The 22,106-nt window shown below is 44.4% G+C and overlaps 1 protein-coding gene across 8 annotated transcripts in view; it reads right to left on the bottom strand.

Moving 5' to 3' along the window:
• foxp4 (forkhead box P4) overlaps nt 1-22,106 on the bottom strand; it is a 396,512-nt gene that overhangs the window by 92,102 nt on the left and 282,304 nt on the right. For 7 of the 8 annotated variants that reach the window (XM_087973402.1, XM_043716312.2, XM_043716314.2 and 4 more), the window contains 2 exons: nt 4,229-4,376; nt 679-883 (listed from right to left, as the gene is read on the bottom strand). In XM_087973402.1, coding sequence (XP_087829528.1) covers nt 679-883; nt 4,229-4,376 — 353 coding nt within the window. The remainder of the gene's footprint in view (nt 1-678; nt 884-4,228; nt 4,377-22,106) is intronic. The other variant, XM_087973403.1, reaches the window with a different exon arrangement.

Genomic DNA, 22,106 nt, shown 5'->3' with positions numbered 1-22,106 from the left:
TAGGACAGACCAGGTGAGGATGGCAGATTTCCTTCCCTGAAGGACATCAGTAAACCAGATGGGTTTTAACAGGCAATTAAAAACAGTTTTGTGGTCATCAGTAAACTCTTATTTCAAGATTATTATTGAGTTCAAAATCTACCATCTGCTGCAGCAGGATTCCTACTAAGGTCCCCAGAACATTACCTGGGTCTCTGGATTAATAGTCTTGTGATAATGCCACTGGGCCATCGTCTACTCACTTCAATGAAGCATAAATCACACACAACATTCAATTGGGGTGGAACACTAAGGCAGCCACAGAGAATGTGGTCATTTGCTAATCAGTACCTCCCCGAATGGAGCACCAGTGCAACTCCAACTGAGCACCAATGCAACTGCAGTGGAGCATCAATGCAGCTTCAACCCCAGTGACTGATAATGGTAAAAAAAATTCTCAATGTCTCAACCTACAGGTTTGAGACTAAGATGAACAGCACTTGTGGGTAAGGGTGACAATCAAAGTGGTAAAAGGAATGGAGATCCAGAGAAGCAAAGGTTTTGTTGCTTGGTGGATCAGGCTCATGAAGCTGAATACTCTCTTCCTGTGTCTATGTTCTTCAGAAATCACTGCTGTATAAGAATGCTAATTCTGGTGAGCTTTTTATTCCCACATCACACTCTTGTGTTGGAGGCTACCTTTCTCTCTTTGGAGTGTGAATGCTGTTCTGTCCATTCAACAAAGGATGATGGGATATTGAAGGTGAGCTCTTTGACGTTAGGAAAGAGGTAGAGGTGGAGCTGCTGGTTGAGAGGTCGAGACTATCACTCTTCTGAGGGTCCTCCATGCTTTGCACACTGGTCACTTCTTTCCACAGTTGTTGAAGGTCTGCTGGACACATTGCTGCAAATGATAACACAGTCTGAATCAAATCACAAGAACAGCTTACTTTTACAGAGTGCCTTTAATGTGGCACAATGTCAGGGATTGCCTACAGGAATGTAATTGAACAATATTTGACACTGGGCCATGTGAACAGATTTTGGTGATCAGCTTTAGTTAAATAGGTAGGTTTTAAGGATTACTATGAAGGCTGAGAGAGAGAAGGGGAGAGGTCTAAGAGCTTAGGACCCAGGCACAGGCAATGCAGATGAAATGATGGAAATTGGAGATGTGGAAGAAATCAGAATTGGACAAATGCAAAAGATTTGTACAATTGTGGCTTTTTTTTTGTTGATGTAAGAATCATTGGCTGGGTCATCACTTATTGCCCATCCCAAAGATTAGAGGAGGTTGCAGAGAAAGGGAGGAATGAACCCATAAAGGGAATGAAAAGGAGACCTATCAGCAGTCCAGCCATCTCCCAAGTGAGTATAATCTCCACTGTGCAGGTCAAATATCAGACGTCACTTACTGAATTTGACAAATCAGTAACAGAACAATGAAGTTAAAATAGTCTGCTTTTACACAGAACTATTGAAAGAACTTTTGACACATGTAGCAATAAAATGAACTTGCTCAAAATGAACTTGTTGCATTGATCTGGTCAAATATAATTTGAGTATGTAACATGGGGATTTGTAACTGCCCACCAATAAGTTCATATGAGCAAACTGAATTGAATCTGCATGTTTCTGATTTGTCCCTGGAATGAAGTTCCACTGCAGTTAGTATCCTCCTATACATTCACACCTCGTGGTCAATGATCATCTCCAACAGGAGACAATTTAATCACCGCACCATGACATTCATGGTGTTACCATCACTGAATCCCCCACTCTCAACATCCTGAACATTACCATTGACCAGAAATTCAACTGGACTAACCTCGAGCCCAGTTATAAGAAGGATATTATCAAGCGTGAGAGGGTTCAGAAGAGATTTCCCAGGATATTGCCGGGTGTGGAAGGTTTTGAGTGATAAAGAAAGGCTGGGTAGGCTCTTTTTATTGGAGCATAGAAGGTTGAGAGGGGACCTTACAGAAGTTTATGAAATAATCAGAGGTACAGATAGAGTTAATGGGAGTTGTCTTTTCCCTGGGGAGGTGGATTTCAAGATGAGGGGGCACAGACCGAAGGGTTTGTTTCTGTGATGCATAACTCTAAGACTCTATATAAACACAGTGGTGACAGCAGATCAGAGGCTAGGAATACTGCTGCGAGTAATTCCCCTCCTGACTCCCCACAGTCTGTCCACCATCTACAAGGCACACATCAGAAGTGTGATGAAATCCTGACTCCCCACTTGCCTGGATGAGTGCAGCTCCAACAATGTTTAAGCACCACATCCACAAACAACCACCCCCCCCCCCTCCCCCTGCACCCCACTGACGCTCAGTAGCAAGATGCAGTGCAGAAATTCACCCAGGTTCCTTAAACAGCTTCTTCCAAACCCACTACTACTTCCATCTAGAAAGACAAGAGCTTATTTTATACTGTCAAGCAATTATCATTTCCCAATCAGTGAAAGCAATGTGAAATTTAGTTCTCATGGAAGATCATAGACCTGAAACGTAAACTCTCTTGACAAATGCGGCCTGACCTACTGAAAACATTTAGTTATATTTATCCTAAACTACTGTACCCATCACAATATCGTGATCAGAGTCATTAGCTCTGAGTGGGTGTGTTTGTGGTGATCTCATCATATGACTTTCCCCCCTTTAACCATCACAGCCAGTGAAACATTCTCCCAAATCTGAATGTTTATCGTTGGTAAATATAAGTGTGTCACAGAAGATGAGAAAGGAAGACACATCTTTTCGTTGTGACAAAATGAATCTTTAATTTCTGGAGATTCCAGAATAATCCTCAAGGACTGGTAACCCGTACTGGGAATTGAACCCAGAGTTACTTAGTTTAGTAACTCACTGAGTTCATTCATTGAGCAATTGAGGAACCTAAGTACAGTGCATGTTTTAAACGAGTTTTAAAAGGGAACAAGTTCAAGTGTTCTTTCTGAAATCGAGAATTGCGTAATTAGTGATGAGTTTTGACGGATCTGGCCATTAGTTGAGTTGTCATGATGGCTGAACAGGTTCAGTGTCTCTCTGTGACACTAATTAGAGACACTGCACTTCCTGCGAGTTACCAAGACAGGAGCAGCAGTACTTATTAAATCGAAAGGTTGAATCTCCTATTAGTTGCTAGTTTGCAGTTGTATCAAAATCATTAATTGTGACTTTTCTACTATGGATATAAATAATCAGTCGGTGTTTGCAAAATATTGAGATGGGGACATATTTTAATCCAATCACAACAACAGGAACAGAATCCTCTCCAATGTGTTATTTTTGTGTGTTGTTAAGACTTTGCCTCAGGCTCTGAGCCTAACTCATCACTGCAGCCTTTGATTGAATGGGAAAGAGTGGCTATGGGATGCATTTGGGGATACAGACACTGCCTTAACTTAACATAGAAAGCACAATCATTAAAAGAATTGAGCTGAAAGTGGAAATTAGAAGCATGAGAATGTGGGTTAATTGCTGTCATTCCCAAATCCTGATGAATTCTGCCCTCATTCTTACAGAAACAGAACCTGAAGAGCCACGTTGCGATGGAATTTTAAAAAAGCATTGAGGAACAATGTAAAAGTTAATCCTGAGGTGGAAACAATTTTTTTTAAAGTGGTTAAATCCTGAATGACCTCTCTCGCAATTAGTACAACGGGGTCAATACTGACAAGGCCATTATTATTGCTCAGGCCTGACTTGACATTTCACAGGATTGCCAAACGTAAGGCAGAACGGGCAGGGACTGGTGTTACATATGTGCCTAGGCCCAGTGGGTATAATAAACTACATGTCCTAAAGGACATTGGGTAAGGTCAGGTTTTTGTGTGGGTTTGTTACAATGCAACAATTTCATTTCCTGCACCCAGACGTCTAAGGTGTGGGGGCAGGGGTCATTGTACCCAGGGTGGGGACAGGGGGTCACTGTACCTGGGGATCTTGGAGGGTCACTTAACCTGAGGGTCTCAGGGGACACTGTGCCTGGGGAATCTTGGGATTTACAGTACCTGGAGGTCTCAGGGATCACTGTGCCTGGAGATCTCAGGGTTCACTGTGCCTGGGGTCTTGAGGGTCAGTGTACCTGGGGATCTTGGGATTTACTGTACCTGGGGGTCTCAGGGATCACTGTGCCTGGGTCAGGAATTAAATGTGACCTGGTCCCTGTCAGTGTTGGACTCACAGACTCCCTGTGAGCTGGTGAAACTGAGATAATGGTGAGGTGCCTGCTTTGTACCTACCTTGTGCGAGTGTTTGCAGAGGGACAGTGGGCTGTCCGGGTTGCAGTGTCACCAGTCCCTGCCTCTGGAGGTTTAGAAGATGCTGTTGTTGAAGCTGCTGCATTTGAAGGAACTGCTGCTGGAAGGCAAGCTGCTTATTCCCCAGCTGCTGAGGAGAGAGAGGAGAGAGAGAGAGAGAGAGAGAGAGAAAGAGAGTGAGAGAGAGAGGGACAGAGAGAGAGAGAGAGAGAGGAGAAAAAGAGAGAGAGAGAGAGACACCATGAGATGCACTTCCCCAGCACAGCAAGCATTACAAACATTAGCAGGCACTCACAACAAGGGGTCTCCCTCCGGTTGGGGCTGACACTTGCTTGGCCAGTGGCAGGATCCCTGGGACCCTCACTCACTCTGTCGCTCAGCAGAACCTCTGACTGCCCCTCCTCTGTGAACCAGTACATTGTTGGGCAGCTATTGGCCAACAGAGCCATCACAGTGAACATAGATCGATGTATTTCCCAGCACGGAGCGACACAGTAATGATGATGAAAGTCTATTTCATATTTCCCACCAATTCTTGAAGTCCTTGCTCTGACACAGTCAGGGACTAGAACATCGAATGCTGGTTGTATTGCGGTACCTCTCTTCTCCAGGAGCAGAGATGGTAAAATTATCCATCAAACCAGCAAGACGTGTCCTCGATGCACAATGAAGGTCATGAATATTACCATAAAACACATGAGAATATGCTGAGGGTTCATTTAAAGAAGTGAATATCAAATTCTAGTCTTTCCACTTCCTTCAGTGGCTGAGGGAATGGGCTAGAACATGGCTGACAGATATAGTGTCAATAAGTGTTATTCATTTTGATAGAAAAAGCAGAAAGTTTTCACGTGGTGGTAAGCTGGCAAGCACAGGTGTGTAAAGGGATCTGGGTGTCCTTCATTTCAAACAGTCTGCTCCCTCCATTGCAAAAGGTTTTGAATCTAAGGATAAAGGTGTCTTACTGCAGTTGTATACAGCCTTGGTGTGACCTCACCTGGAGCATCGTGTACAGTTTTGGTTTCTTTATCTAAGGAAGTACAATAGAGATTCATCAGACTGATCCCTGGGATAGTTATGATCTTTTATAGAATCCCTACAGTGTGGAAGCAGGCCATTTGGCCCATCAAAGTCACACTCACCCTCCAAAGGCATCCCACCCAGACCCTATCTCGGTATTTACCATGAGTAACCCACCTAACCTGCATATTCCCTGAACACTGTGGACAATTTATCATGACCAATCCACCTAACCCACAAATCTTTGGACCATGGGAGGAAAGAGAGCACCCACTGGGCCACACAGACATGGGGAGAATGAGCAAACTCCACACAGTCACCCAACTGTAGAATCGAGCCATGGTTCCTAGTTCTGTGAGGCAGCAGTGCTAACCACTGAGCCACCATGCCACCCCTGTGCAGGAGAGATTGACGACAGCTTTGAAAAATGATAGTTAGCCTCTTGAAAAATTACAAAATCCTTTTGGACTGTGACAGGATGGATCTAGATTGGATGATTCCCCATGGCAAGTGACAATAGAATCAGAGAAACAGCCTCAGGATAAGGGTTACAGCATTTAAGACTGAGATGAAGAGGGATTTCTCCACATCAGAGGATAGTGAATCTTTGGAATTTTTCACGTCAGAGCTGTGAAAGCTCAATCATTGAGCAGCTTCTAGACAGAAATCAAGAGGTTTCTAAAGATTAATAACATGAAGAGGAATGGAGACAGTGCAGGTAAATGGCATTCAACCCCATTTAACCTTGCTCTCCAGCACTGTCTCGGAGCTCACACTTGTTATCTCTGGACTGAGAGTCCTGCAGAAGGTGGTTCAGTATCTTGGGACTGCTTTAATCCAAACCTGACCCACGATGATCAGAAAGTCTAACCATGCAAGTCATGAGTTGGCACTTCCAGCCTCTGAGCCAAGCTACAGGCTTCTCATTCTGGAGCTGGATGGAGCTTTTAACCTGGCAATGAATTTCAGATAATGAACCATTTGAAACATCCTGAATCTATTTGTGGACTTACAGCAGTGATGCAGGCTATCAATCTCAGTACAAAGGGCCAGTTCAGAGGGAGTGCCACACTGTCGGAGGCCGCACTGTCAGAGGGTCAGTGCTGAGGGAGTGCCGCACTGTCAGAGGGTCAGTGCTGAGGGAGTGCCGCACTGTCAGAGGGTCAGTGCTGAGGGAGTGCTGCACTGTCAGAGGGTCAGTGCTGAGGGAGTGCTACACTGTCACAGGGTAGAATTAGAACACTAATTCACTTCAAAAAGTACCTGCCCCTGTTCTCTCTCCTGTAGAACCCTCAATGTCCCAGAGTTTCAAGTTGTACCCACATGTAATCTAATCTAATCTAATCTAATGAGTGAAATGCAGGTAGGCAGGTCCTGAGTAACCTCAGTCCAAAGGGGCATTTCAGGGGGAGTGGGAGGGGATGCCTGTGGCTTGTGGAGATTGAACGTTTCCTCTTGGGGTCTCAGACAGCATTCACACTCATGTTCCTCCGAGCCAAACAATCCTTGTAAAATAAACCCTTTCGCATCCGTGGCATCTGCTGGTTTTGACTGGGCTCTGCTGTTTTGGTCAGACAGCTTTCAATTGTTGATAAATTGTGCAAATACCTCTGCTCACTACTCTCTGTACTTCTTTAGACTGTGACAGGAATATTTTCTTTAATATGAGATTCCAGCTTCCATCCATTTTAATTAAGAATGTGCAGCTTTTTTTTGTGAAATGCTGCACTTGTGGTGATGGTTTTCACTAACAAGCAGCTCTCTGTTTCCTATTAACATAGTCCCCAGTGAGGTGTGAGTAAACTAGGATACTGAGGTACAGCTAGCTGCATGAACTCTGTCACTGCTGTGACATATTGCCTCTGAATGTATTCAATATGAATACATTTCCTGCATTAACATACATTAGGTAATAAACCTCCAAACTGGGCTGCTGTGCAGATGAGAATGTTTCTAAACTGCTGTTTCTCTGAAAGGGCTTTGGACTGAATTTCATCACGTGATCAATAACAGTTTAGCTCTATAATATAGTTTGATTCTAATTGTCGAGTTCATTCTCTTTCTGCCACAGCTTTGAATTATGATTGTTCAGGAATATGGATGGAAGGCTATTGCCTAACTAACAACACATACAAGTTGACCATGGGTTTACTTAAACAGCACATTCCAGAATGAGGCACTGTCCTAACATTAATCAGGTGTGAAGTAAGTGTAACGTTATAGCCCAAACTAACGTTATAGCCCAAACTAACGTTATAGCCCAAACTAATGTTATAGCCCAAACTAACTCTTCTGCAGAGTTTCCTTCCAGTGTTTGCCCTAAATCTGAATTGGCTGAATTCCTCCTTTGCCCTCCCCGTACTGCCCAACAGTTTCTATAATCTTAGATCACTGGTCAAGTGTAAGATGTAAACCATTTTGCTGTATTCAGTTTGTACTATGCAAGCCAGCAATCTGTGAAAATTGTAACATTCAAGAACCAGACAGTTTCGAGCTGTTGCTACATTCAACCATTCCGAAATATTAGTGACGCTCCAATGTGCCGAGGAATAAGTGGGCCTTGTTTTAAGATTTTCAATAGGCCACCCTGAACAGGTCACTCAGAGCAGTTAAAAGGCTGCAAGCAGTTTGTTAGCAATACATGAAGAAGAAGGTGGTGAACCTTAAGTCACTTTATCATCTTCATAGTTAAAAATCACACAACACCAGGTTATAGTCCAACAGGTTTAATTGGAAGCACACTAGCTTTCGGAGCACTGCTCCTTCATCAGGTGATTGAATCACCTGATGAAGGAGCGTCGCTGCGAAAGCTAGTGTGCTTCCAATTAAACCTGTTGGACTATAGCCTGGTGTTGTGTGATTTTTAACTTTGTACACCCCAGTCCAACACTGGCATCTCCGAATCATATCAGCTTCATGGTACTGAAAGGAGACTGTCTGCCAGAGAGCTGGCAAGTGGGCAAAGAAAAGTCAATAAGTAGTGATGATCTGTTAACGTGTTTGGACAAAGGAACATCCAGGAGTGGGGGTATTCTACTAAAGTACTGCAAATGGAACAGGCTGGTGATTAGATGCTAGATTACAGCCTCATGAATCCCGGAGGACATTATCTCCTGAGACAGAAGTGAGGAACTGGGAGGCAAGCAGTTGTTGAGGTGTTCCTGATGGAGTGGCTTTTGAGTGAGTTCCAAAGTTAGGTCTTTGAAAAAGAAGAAATTGGAAACCCTTGTTAAGTTTAGCAAACTTCAGTAAGTTGTTCGAACTTCAGTAAGGCATTTGACAAGATTCCCCATGGGAAACTGGTTTGCAAGGTTAGATCTCATGGAATACAGGGAGAACTAACCATTTGGATACAGAACTGGCTCAAAGGTAGAAGACAGAGGGTGGTGGTGGAGGGTTGTTTATCAGACTGGAGGCCTGTGACCAGTGGAGTGCCACAAGGATCGGTGCTGGGTCCACCAATTTTCATCATTTATATAAATGATTTGGATGTGAGCATAAGAGGTATAAGTTAGTAAATTTGCAGATGACACCAAAATTGGAGGTGTAGTGGACAGCGAAGAGGGTTACCTCAGATTACAACAGGATCTGGACCAGATGGGCCAATGGGCTGAGGACTGGTAGCTGGAGTTTAATTCAGATAAATGTGAGGTGCTGCATTTTGGGAAAGCAAGTCTTAGCAAGACTTATACACTTAATGGTAAGGTCCTAGGGAGTGTTGCTGAACAAAGAGACCTTGGAGTGCAGGTTCATAGCTCCTTGAAAGTGGAGTCGCAGGTAGATAAGATGGTGAAGAAGGCATTTGGTATGCTTTCCTTTATTGGTCAGAATATTGAGTATAGGAGTTGGGAGGTCATGTTGCGGCTGTACAGTTCATTGGTTAGGCCACTGTTGGATATTGTGTGCAATTCTGGTCTCCTTCCTATTGGAAAGATGTTGTGAAACTTGAAAGGGTTCAGAAAAGATTTACAAGGATGTTGCCAGGATTGGAGGGTTTGAGCTATAGGGAAAGATTGAATAGGCTGGGGCTGTTTTCCCTGGAGTATCGGAGGCTGAGGGGTGACCTTATAGAGGTCTATAAAATCATGAGGGGCATGGATAGGATAAATAGACAAAGTCTTTTCCCTGGGGTCGGGGAGTCCAGAACTAGAGGGCATAGGTTTAGGGTGAGAGGGGAAAGATATAAAAGGGACCTAAGGGGCAACTTTTTCACTCAGGGGTGGTGTGTGTATGGAATGAGCTGCCAGAGGAAGTGTTGGAGGCTGGTACAATTGCAATATTTAAAAGGCATCTGGATGTGTAGATGAATAGGAAGAGTTTACAGGGATATCGGCCAGGTGCTGGTAAATGGGACTAAATTAGGTTGGGACATCTGGTCGGCATGGACAAGTTGGATCGAAGGATCTGTTTCCGTGCTGTATATCTCTATGACTCTAGATATCTGGTATTTGTTGAGAAGGATACTCTATCTCTGGAGTAGGCAATAGTTTAATCGTGTTTTCAGTTAACTGTTAATCCAGAGACCCAGGTAATGTTCCAGGTACCTGGGTTCGGATCCCAACATGGTAGATAAAGAACAAAGAACAAAGAAAATTTACAGCCCAGGAACAGGCCCTTCAGCCCTCCAAGCCTGATCTGATCCAAATGTACTGTCTAAACCTGCCGGTCAATACCTAAGCATCTGTATCGCTCTGCTCCCCACCTACTCATGCATCTGTCCAAACGCATCTTAAATAAATCTACCATGCCTGCCTCTACCGCCTCTGCTGGCAACACTTTCCAAATGCCCACCACCCTCTGTGTGAAGTACTTGCCCCATGCATCCCCCTTAAACTTTACACCTCTCACCTTGAAAGCATGACCTCTGGTTATTGAATCCTTCACCCTGGGAAAAAGCTTGTCTCTATCCACCCTGTCTATACCCTTCATGATTTTGTAAACCTCAATCAGGTCCCCCCCCTCAATCTCCATTTTACTATTGAAAATAAACCTAACCTACTCAACCTCTCTTCATAGCTAGCACCTTCCATACCAGTAGGATGGTAGGATTCAATAAAAATCTGGAATTATGACAATGAAATCATTGTTGATTATTGGGAAAAACTCATCAAGTTCATTAGTGCCGTCTTGGGAAGGAACCTTGTCAAATTCATCTAGTCTGGCCTACATGTGACTCCAGATCCATTAGCATTGTGGTTGACTGTTAATAGCCTGCTGGGTAACGAGGGATCAGCAGTAAATGCTGGTCTAACCAGCAATGTCTGCTTCCTGTGAATGAATAAAAGAAACCTTTGTCAACCATTCATTCACGCCTTTTTGAAAAGGGAAACTGTGCAGTACTTGACTGACTAACACAAGGAAATAATCCACTTTAAATCATATTCGCTATTGAACCAGTACCTGGTACAGACATGCTCGTCCACAATATTATTAGTGGAGGTTCAAAGTTTGTCTCCAACTTGTATGGTTTAAAGGTAGCAGGCCAAAACTGGGAAGCTAAGAGGCACTGTGAGCCATCAGCAGCAGCAGTATTGTACTCTGTAACCTCATGACCAAGAATATTCCTAACCTCTTGTATGGAATAAACCCAGAACTCTTTGTTCAATAAGCTCCAGTTCAATAATGGCCAGTGTATTAACTCAATAATTTACTATTGAGCCAGATAGGCTGCTACTTAACAAGAACCTAGGTTCCTGATCTTGCAGTACAGGGACTGTATTATATTTTGGTAAAACAAACAAGGGCAGGACTTATACAATTAAAAGTAGAGTTTTGGGTAATGAACGAAAGGAGTAGCCATGGGCACCCGCATGGGCCCCAGCTATGCCTGCCTCTTCGTAGGGTATGTGGAACAGTCCATCTTCCGCAACTACACTGGCCCCACCCCCCACCTTTTCCTCCGCTACATTGATGACTGTATCGGCGCCGCCTCGTGCTCCCACGAGGAAGTTGAACAGTTCATCCACTTCACCAACACCTTCCACCCCGACCTCAAATTCACCTGGACAGTCTCAGATTCCTCCCTCCCCTTCCTCGACCTTTCTATTTCTATCTCAGGCGACCGAATCAACACGGACATCTACTACAAACCGACCGACTCCCACAGCTACCTGGACTACACCTCCTCCCATCCTGCCCCCTGTAAAAACGCCATCCCATTCTCCCAATTCCTTCGTCTCCGCCGCATCTGCTCCCAGGAGGACCAGTTCCAAAAACGCACAACCCAGATGGCCTCCTTCTTCAAGAACCGCAATTTCCCCCCCGACGTGGTCGACGATGCCCTCCACCGCATCTCCTCCACTTCCCGCTCCTCCGCCCTTGAACCCCGCCCCTCCAACCGCCACCAGGACAGAACCTCACTGGTCCTCACCTACCACCCCACCAATCTCCATGTACAGCGCATCATCCGCTGTCATTTCTGCTACCTCCAAACGGACCCCACCACCAAGGATATATTTCCCTCCCCTCCCCTATCAGCATTCCATAAAGACCACTCCCTCCGTGACTCCCTCGTCAGATCCACACCCCCCACCAACCCAACCTCCACTCCCGGCACCTTCCCCTGCAACCGCAGGAGGTGCAAGACTTGCGCCCACACCTCCCCCCTCACCTCCCTCCAAGGCCCCAAAGGAAACTTCCATATCCGCCACAGATTCACCTGCACCTCCACACACATCATCTATTGCATCCTCTGCACCCGATGTGGCCTCCTCTATATTGGGGAGACAGGCTGGCTACTTGCGGAGCGTTTCAGAGAACACCTCTGGGACACCCGGACCAACCAACCCAACCACCCTGTAGCTCAACATTTCAACTCCCCCTCCCACTCCACCAAGGATATGCAGGTCTTTGGACTCCTCCATTGTCAGACCACAACAAAACGACGGTTGGAGGAAGAACGCCTCATCTTCCGGCTAGGAACCCTCCAACCACAAGGGATGAACTCGGATTTCACCAGTTTCCTCATTTCCCCTCCCCCCACCCTGTCTCAGTCAAATCCATCAAATTCAGCACCGCCTTCCTAACCTGCAATCTTCTTTACGACCTCTCCGCCCCCACCCCAGTCTGACCTATCACCCTCACCTTGACCTCTTTCCACCTATCACATTTCCGACGCCCCTCCCCCAAGTCCCTCCTCCCTACCTTTTATCTTAGCCTGCTGGACAAACTTTCCTCATTCCTGAAGAAGGGCTTATGCCCGAAACGTCGATTCTCCTGTTCCCTGGATGCTGCGCTTTTCCAGCAACACATTTCCAGTTCTGATCTCCAGCATCTGCAGACCTCACTTTCTCCTTTTGGGTAATGTTGTAGAACAGAGAGGCTTAGGGGTTCGGGTACATAATTCTTTGAAGTTTGTGTCACAGGGAGACAGGGTGGTTAAGAAGGCATTTGCTTGTTTGTGTTCATTACTCAGACCTTTGAGTTCAGGTGTTGGGATGCCATGTTGAGGTTGTACAGGACATTGGTGAAGCCTCTTCTGGACTTTTCTGTCCAGTTTTGGTCACCCTGGTATAGGAAAGATATTATTAAGCTGGAGAGGGATCAGAAGAGATTTACCAGGGTGCTGTTGGGACCGGAGGGTTTGAGTCAAGTGGAGCGGCTGGGTAGGCTGGGACTCTTTTCACTGTAACAGAGGAGGTTGAGGACCTTTGTAGAGGTTTATAAAATCATGAGGGGCATTGGTAAGGTGAATGGCAGGTATCTTTTTCCTATAGTGAAGGATTTCAAGACCGGGGCATGTTTTTAAGGTGAGGAAAGAAAGATTTAAAAAAGACATGGGGGCAACTTTTTTTTATACTGAATGATTGATGTGTGGGATGGAATTCCAGAAAAAGTGGTGAATATGAGTACAGTTACAATGTTTAAGAGACATGAATAGTAACTGTTTGGAGGGATAATGGACAAGTGCAGGCAGGTGAGACTAGTTTAATTTGTGGTTATGGTCGGCACGGACTGGTTGGTCTGATGGGTCTATTTCTGTGCTGTATGACTCTATGGCTCATCTTTATCTAATCATTTTGATTCAGATTCTAAACTCAAACTAATTTTTTAAAAAATCAAACATATAACAACAAATACTATTATTTTCACTATCGACCACTTTCCCTGGTCATTGTGGGTCAAATCCAAATGTTCAAGGACAGCTAAATGGTATCAGTGTGGTTGCTAAGAAACTAGGGTAGTTAAGTGTGCGTGGGATTAAATGGTCATTGGAGCCTTGGCAACAAATGCATTTTTCCATGCCCATAATCTGAAAAGTCAAAAATGAAGGCACCAAAGGCGTGTAATTAATAAAGAGCAAATTAAAAGTCCCTACAACACAATGAGCAGTTGCCTCTCGCTCTCTTCCTGGAGATGTGGAGGTCATGTGGCTCCAGCTCCCTTAATCACCGATCTCTCCTCACTCCTCATCTGAATGAGCAGGCACATAAGAAAGCTGAGAGAGTGTGGGTGAATTTAACCAACCCACCAGTGGCAGGTGTCCATGGTGAGAACGGCCGATTTCCTTCACAACAGGACAGAGTGAACTAGATGGATTTTTTGACATCCTAGAACAGAATCATCTGATGCCATGAGAACAGTCCGTTACTTTGCTGCGGTGTAAAATTGAGCAGGACCAAAAACAGCCAGTCAACAGCGTCCATTTCTGCTGGGCGTGGTTAGGGTAGGATTACACCCAGTGATTGGTGGAAGGGCATTTAGGAAGATACAAATATGAGACGACCATTCAGTTTCTTGATTATGGTTGGTCTACATCGCAATACCTGCTTTGATTCCAAAGCTTTTTAATGTTTTTTACCCAACAACACTATACCTATCTCAGTCTCAACATTTTCAACTAATTCCCAACCTCAACTGCATTTTGCAGGAGAGAGAGAGTTCTGGATTTTGTGTCAGGAACTGCTTCCTGACATCATCCCTAAATGATATGGCTTGAATTTTAAGGATCTCTGTCTTGTTCTGGACTCTTCCAACAAAAGAATTGGTTTTCAGGGAAGGATTATCAGAACAGAAACAAATCCTATTGTCCCCTGAGATTCACTCTCTTTTGTCAGAGAAGATTGACAGCAGCAAGCCTGGAATCCTGCCTGATCATTCTCCGTTCCTGAGTTGGGATACTGAAACAAACTGTATCGTAGCCAATTAGCTGTCTGCTCTCTGCTGACTTCAGTAGTTTCCCCACTAAGACACACTTGGTGTAATTATAGAAACAAAGAGGGAACCTCACAACAAATGACTTTATTTCCCTGTGTCCGTATAATCAGCGTAATATGGTAATACACTTCATTATCAATCAGGCGTTAATCTATGAATGTGCGACTTGTGGGTTCCCAAAGTTCAGAGGTCATGGATCCAAAAAGGAGGAGATAAGGAAGGCAGAGGGAGAGGTGAGGAGAGGCTGATTTGGATAAGTGAGTAACTGTAAAAGAAGCTTTATTCTGTATCTAACCCCATGCTGTCCCTGTCCTGGGGTGTTCGATGGGGACAGTGTAGAGGGAGCTGTACTCTGATCTAACTCCGTGCTGTCCTTGTCCTGAGAGTGTTTGAGGGGGACAGTGTAAAGGGAGCTTTGTCCTGTACCTATCCCCATGCTGTCCCTGCCTTGGGAGTGCTTGATGGGAGATAATGTAGAGAGAGCTTTACTCTGTATCTAACCCCGTGTTGTATTCTCCTGGGAGTGTTTGATGGGGACAGTGTAGAGGGAGCTTTGTTCTGTACCTAACCCCATGCTGTCCCTGTCCTGGGAACGCTTGATGAGGCTACTGCATGTGTGAAATAACATTGCTGACCCAGTAGTTGATAAAACTCACGTGAAAAAGCACGATTTATTTCTGAAGAAGCTGCTGAATTCATTGTCTGCTGTGCATTCACCCCACACCCCTTTCAATAATCTCAAATGGGTCCGAAGTAAATCAAAAACTGTCAAAGATATCAGCGTGAATTGGCAGCAGAGAACTCATACAGTATGAAGTGATAAGGTCCAGAAATGTTACAGTGATAAAGGATACTACAGAGATCAGTACTGGGGAGAATGATAAACACTTCTTTGATGTACTCAGTGAAATATGGGCTGTATCACTCTGGCAGATGAGATCTTTAGAAGCTGCAGAAGTAAGGAAATGGTTCTTGATCCAAATCTGCAATGTGGCCAAACTGCTTATAAACCAACACAGACAGCTAGTCCCAGGAGAGGGAGAGAGGGTCAAGGCCATTTCCTTGGAGGGTGTGTAATACATTTGAAGATGTTGGGTGTTCGCTGATGGGCTTCACTTCTTTAACACATTTTGTCTGTGTTCTGTTTACATTAGATGCAGTTCAGTGACTAAAGCTAGCGGGGTAACAGGGTTGTCAAGTTGATTTATGAGCACATCAACCCAAGTTTCTGTGTGTTGTGCAAGACTGACAGCGGCAGTTCATTAAATCTGGGTCCTGAGTGACTCAGAACTTGGCGTCCGTCCTGCTGTTTAAACGTCAACTTTAACCCTCTGAGCCACACCACTTGTTTTTCAATTTTCTGCTTTCCTCTCCTGAAGGCGCAGACTCTTGTAGTTCCACAGGTGTTAGTGTTTCCTCAATCGGTCTCCCCACTGACTGAACTTCAGGTGAAGCCTTTAGCAATGCTAGTCAGCTGACTTGGGGTTGGGTCACCAATGTGTTTATTGATACTGGGGCGGTATCCCAAAAGAAAACCCTGCATTCCCAATCCTGGAAAATATAAATGTAGGAAATGTGGCAGCTAACTTAGGCACAGGAAAATCCCACAAAGTTGTAATAATGAACAAAAAATCAGTGTCAGTGACATCTGTGCAGGGATAACAATTGGCCATGACCATTGGTGAGACCTCCTCCAATTTTCTTTAAAATATTACTGAGTTCCATTGTGTCCACCTGAATGCTGAGATAGGCTGTCTGATACATCTCATCCAAAAGACAACACCTCTAACAACACAACATTCCCTCAGCACCGCACTGAGACTACATGATGGCTTTGAGACAGTGCAATGGGATGACAAAACCATTGATCTCAGAGGTAAGAATGTCAGCCATTGGGTTACACCGAACACGAGTGGTTTAAGAAGTCATTCAGCTAATTTGGGATGGGAATTCAATGAGAAGCCTCCCGGCAACATTTACTAAACACTGAAAACATTTACTAAAGGCTAAAATACTACATATGAGACTAAAAGTTACAAAATAAATCAGGCAATGGTTCCACAGGCAGGAGTTTTAACATTTCACCTTCCTGAAGTGCTGGTACCATGTTAGGCTCCTTCACTCTGTCCTACTATTCTGATACGGGGCACCTTTAGAACCAAGGAATTGACGCTTAATCCAAATTTGTAATGTAACTGAACAGCTTACACAGGCAAGGAGTCTCAGCTCAGTGGAGGGATGAAGACTTTGATCTCCAGAATTCAGTCCAGATATTGCTCTTTGGGGACAGGTAAATTAAGGGTTTGTGAAATGATATGGCCTTTTAGTATTTAGCAGCTCTCTGAGTTATGTTCCAGACAGTCAGTGAAAAAAAAACAAAATACAATCTGTACATACTCACCTTAGAAGCAGTCACCTCAAACAAAACCACCACCACTGTAGACTGCTCCCAGGTGAATCACCAATTCATGCTCAATACCTATTTCCAACTCTCTTCCTAATTTTTGCATGAAATGTGGGTGTTTTTGATGAGGAACATTGTTGTCCATCTCTAACAGTCAATGAGAAGGTGGTGGTGGTGCCTTTTGAACTATTACGGCCTGTTGTGATGTAGGAACACCCGTAGTGCTGTTAGTGCTGTTATTGGAATTTGACCCAGCAGCAGTGAAGGTACAGCGATATACCTGTATTTCCAAGTCAGGATGGTGCTTGGCTTGGAGGTGAAATTGCAGGGGGTTGTGTTCTCATGTATCTGCTGCCCTTGTCCTTCTACAGTCATAGTCAATGCTTCAGAAGGTGCTGTGGATGGGGCCTGGTGAATCACTGCACTCATCGCGAAGGTGGTAATGCTGCTGCTACTGTGTGTCAATAGTGGAGGGGCTGATTTTGTAATGTAGTGGATGTGGTGCCATTCAACTGAGTATTCTGGGTGATGTTGAGATTCTTTTGTGTTGTTGGAGCTGCACTCATCCTGGCAGTCAGAAATTATTCTCTCGTACTCCTGACTTGTACCTCTTAAATGGTGGTCATGGTTTGGTGAGTCAAGAAATGAGTTACTCACTGCAGGATTCCCAGCTTCTCACTTGTTCTTGTATCTGCTGTATTATGTGGTGAGTCCAGTTGTGTTTCTGGTCAATGGTAACCTCTGAGATGTTGATAGTGGGGGTTTCAGTGATAGCGAGGATTGAATGTCAAGGATAGTGGTTAGATTCTCTCCTGTTATAGATGGTCTTTGCCTGGCATTTGCATGGCATCAATGTTAAGTACTCAATTAAGATACAATTAACACATTGTATGTTTAATCAGACTGATAATCAAATGATTGTTATTGAAAGACTATTGGACACTAAATGAAAGAAGGAGCATGGCATCAAGGTGTGGATGTGGAGGTGATTCTCCCAGGTCTTGTAGCCTCCTCCTGCTCTGAGTGTATTCTTAAGAAGATGCATGGTGTAACTTTCACAAAGCAACATCCCAGAGAAACAGAAGGTGAAAACAGAGAATGGTTGACAGGGAACCTCAAGACAATATCAAAGCAGTTTTTCAAGAGTGGTACAAGGCATACATTTTAGAAATCATCATTGGAGACTTTGATAACTTCCATAAAAACGGCTGATGAATCTGTTTCGAGCAAAGGGACTAAAACAGACGTTGCTGGAGTAGCTCAGCAGGTCTGGCAGCATCTCTGAACAGAAATCAGAGTTCATGTTTTGGGTCGAGTGACCCTCCCTCAGAAGTCAGAATTCATTAGAACAAAGGGAATTGTTCGCCTTTGAGACACTCTCTCTTGTTCAAAATGACCATGTGCAGTGAAAGGAATGGAGCACTTTCAATTTCAGACATTCAAGTGAGAAATATTAGTGACCAAGAGTAACACAAGGAGGACAGATAGCTGAAAGACCATGTTTATCGCAATGCTAATTGAGCAATGACAGGCCAGCTCAGCCATGGGGTAACTGAAGCCATGAAGTGGTGAGTGGTGAGGGAGGACTGCACTGTGCTCAATTGGCTAACTGGCCTGGAGACAAGGCAAAGGGAAGGTGTGCCCTATTTTTGGTACTCTCCATCCATTTGGAGGAGCCCTATGCATCCCTGGGAACCCCTCCACAAACACCAACGCACTTACACTATACCCATCAAACACTCCATGGACAGGGACAGCCCGGGGATAGATACAGAGTAAAGATCCCTCTGCACGGTCTCCCAAACCCTCCAAGGATAGAGACAGCACAGATTAGATGCAATGAAATATAATGCCAAATATTTTCACATCATTTGAATGTTGATGTCCCAATAACTTCCCCATACATCAATGAAGTGTCCTTAACATTTTGAGGTTGGCACTTGCAGCTTTGTAGCCTTTCAGGATTGTACCAACTTTATACCAACCAATAGCTCTTTCTGGCTGCTGCAACTAAAACAGAGTCAAGACTATTAGTAAGGACCCCTGTCCTGAGAGTATCTGAGGGAGACTGTGCAGTCTTTGGAAAAGAATCAGTTGATCCCAGTGTTTGGGTTGTAACACAGCATTCTAATCCTCATTGATGCATTTATCTCCTAGCCTCCTCCTCAATTCTATAATTATATGAGGAATTTTGCAAAGCTTTGGAAGGGTCATGACCCATACCCTTCAATCCATCAGAAACACCCAGACACATTGTCTTCATTAGAGGCCCATTTGCTTTGCCCTTATCCCCTTGCACTGTTCCTAGCTTTGCACAGACTGTGAACAAAACTCTCTACACAGTTCTCCCAGGAGTCACCTTGTGTGTGCCTGGAATATACAACTCTGAACCCGTGAGGTTCTGCCAGATGGATAGTATAGACAGCATGTGCTAAATATAGGAGAATCACACAGAATGAGAGAGGGAATAATTTTGCAATCTTGAAGCTATTATAGGTTTTAATGGACATGTGTGACCATAAGGATTTGACAGCAGGGGTCAACAAGAATGGGAAATGTTTGAAAATGTTTTCATTTCAAAGTGGATTCTTGTTTTCTTCAAAATGCTTTCAACCACATTTTGATTTTTTTTCATTTTGTCCTCCTTGATGTCAGAAACTGTCATAGAGATCTCTCCAAACATTTGACATTTTTGACACTGATGTTTTTCAATATCCAACACTCCCAGGACAACTACAGCGCGGGGTTAGATACAGAGTAAAGCTACCTCTACACTGCCCCTATTAAACACTTATGCCTGAAACGTCGATTCTCCTGTTCCTTGGATGCTGCCTGACCTGCTGCGCTTTTCCAGCAACACATTTTCAGCGCTGTTTTCTATAGACCCCAATAGCAGCAGAGAGATGGAAGAACAGATTGGACAGCAGATCTTGGAAAGGTGCAGATGTAACAGAGTTTTTGTTATGGGTGACTTCAACTTCCACAATACGGATTGGAACCTCTTTAGTGCAGATGGTCTGGATGCAGCTGATTTTGTCAGGTGTGTCCAGAAAAGATTCCTGACTCAATATGTAGATAGGCCGACTAGGAGGGAGGCCATATTGAATTTGGTGCTCGGCAACAAGGCAGGCCAGGTGTCAGATCTCACAGTGGGAGAGCATTTCAGTGACAGTGACCACAACTGCCTCACCTTTACCATCGCCATGGAGAGGGATAGGAGCAGACAGAATAGGAAGGGAGAGGAGAAATTACTGTTATTAGACAGGAGCTATGGAATATAAATTGGGAACAATTGTTCTCCAGGAAATGGACAACAGAAATGTGGAGCCTGTTTAAGGAGTATTTGTTGCGAGTGTTGGATAACGTTGTCCCACTGACACAGGCAAGAAATGGTAAAGTGAAGGAGCCTTGGATAACAAGAGCAGAGGAGCTTCTTGTCAAAATGAAGAAGGAAGCTTACTTAAGGTTGAGAAAGCCAGGATCTGGCACAGCTTTAGAGGATTACAGGGTAGATAGGAAAGAACTCAAAAATGGACTGAGGAGAGCTAGGAGAGGGCATGAAAAAGTCTTGGTGGGAGGGATTAGGAAAACCTAAAAGTGTTCTACACATATGTGAGAAATAAGAGAATGATCAGAGATAGGGTACAGCCGATCAGGGGTAGTGGAGGGAACTTGTACCTGGAGTCTGAAGAGGTAGGGGGGGCCCTAAATGTGTGTTTTGCTTCAGTATTCACTAGAGAGAGGGACCTTGTTAATAGTGAGAACACCATGGACCAGGTTTAGTAGGCTTGAATAGATTGATATTAAGGAGGTGGATGTGGGAAGTATCAAGATAGATAAGTCCGCAGGGTCAGACCAGATATATCCAAGGTTACTGCGGGAAGTGAGGAATGAGATTGCTGTGCCTCTGGCAAAGATCTTTGCATCCTCACTTTACACGGGAATAGGACTGGATGATTGGAAGGAGGTGAATGTTATTCCTCTGTTCAAGAAAGGGGATAGTGAAATCCCTGGAAATTATAGACCAGTTAGTCCTATGTCTGTGGTAAGCAAGGTAATGGAAAGGATTCTGAGAGATAGGATTAATGAATACTTGAAAAGACATAGTTTGATTAGAGATAGTCAGCATGGCTTTCTGAGGGGCAGGTCATGCCTCACAAGCCTTATTGAGTTCTTTAAGGATGTGACGAGACAAGTTGACGAAGGTCGAGCAATGGATGTGGTGTTATATGACTTCAGTAAGGCATTTGATAAGGTTCCTCATGGTAGGCTCATTCAGAAAGTGAAGAGGTATGGGATACAGGGACATTTGGCTGTCTGGATACAGAATTAGCTGGCTGAAAGAAGACAGCGAGTGGTAGTGGATGGAAAGTATTCCACCTGGAGGTCAGTGACTGCTGGTGTCCCGCAGGGATCTATTCTAAGGCCTCTGCTCTTTGTAGTTTTTATTAATGACTTGGATGAAGAAGTGGAAGGGGGAGTTAGTAAGTTTGCCGATGACACAAAGGTCGGCGATGTTGTAAATAATGTCGAGGGCTGTTACAGGCTACAATCAGACATTGACAGGATACAGAGCTGGGCTGAGAAGTGGCAGATGGAGTTCAACCTGGATAAATGTGAAGTGATTTCTTTTGGAAGGTTGAATTTGAACGCAGAATACAGGGTTAAAGATAGGAATCTTGGCAGTGTGGAGGAACAGTGGGATGTTGGGATCCACGGACAAAGATCCCACAAAATTGCCACCCAGGTTGAGGGTTGTTAAGAAGATGTATGGTGTTTTGACTTTCATTAACAGGGCTTAAGAGCAATGAGGTTTTGCTGCAGCTCTGTAAAATCCTGGTTAGATCACACTTGGAATATTGTGTCCAGTTCTGGTCGCCTCATTATCGGAAGGATGTAGATACTTTAGAGAGGGTGCAGAGGAGATACTGCCTGGATTAGAGGGCTTGTCTTATGAAGAGAGGTTGACTGAGCTTGGGCTTTTCACACTGGAGAGAAGAAGAGAGTGGTGGGTGTGTGGAATGCACTGCCAGCGGTGATAGTAGAGTCAGAAACATTAGGGACATTTAAGCAACTGCTGGACAAGGACATGGATGGCAGTAAATTGAAGGGTGTGTAGGTTAGGTTGATCTTTGATTAAGATAAATGCTCGGCACAACATTGTGGGCCGAAGGGCCTGTACTGTGCTGTACTGTTCTATGTTCTATGTCAAACCCCTCTTTGAAATTTCACTCAGGGTAGGCCCAATCTGCTGAAAGTTTCCTTATTAGACAAAATAAG

The sequence above is a fragment of the Chiloscyllium plagiosum genome, unplaced genomic scaffold (assembly GCF_037043375.1).
Source record: "Chiloscyllium plagiosum isolate Xiang-an unplaced genomic scaffold, Cpla_swu_hap1 HiC_scaffold_26, whole genome shotgun sequence".
NCBI lineage: Eukaryota > Metazoa > Chordata > Chondrichthyes > Orectolobiformes > Hemiscylliidae > Chiloscyllium > Chiloscyllium plagiosum.
Note: the sequence above shows the minus strand (reverse complement) of the source record. Positions and strands in the feature narration are given on the sequence as shown.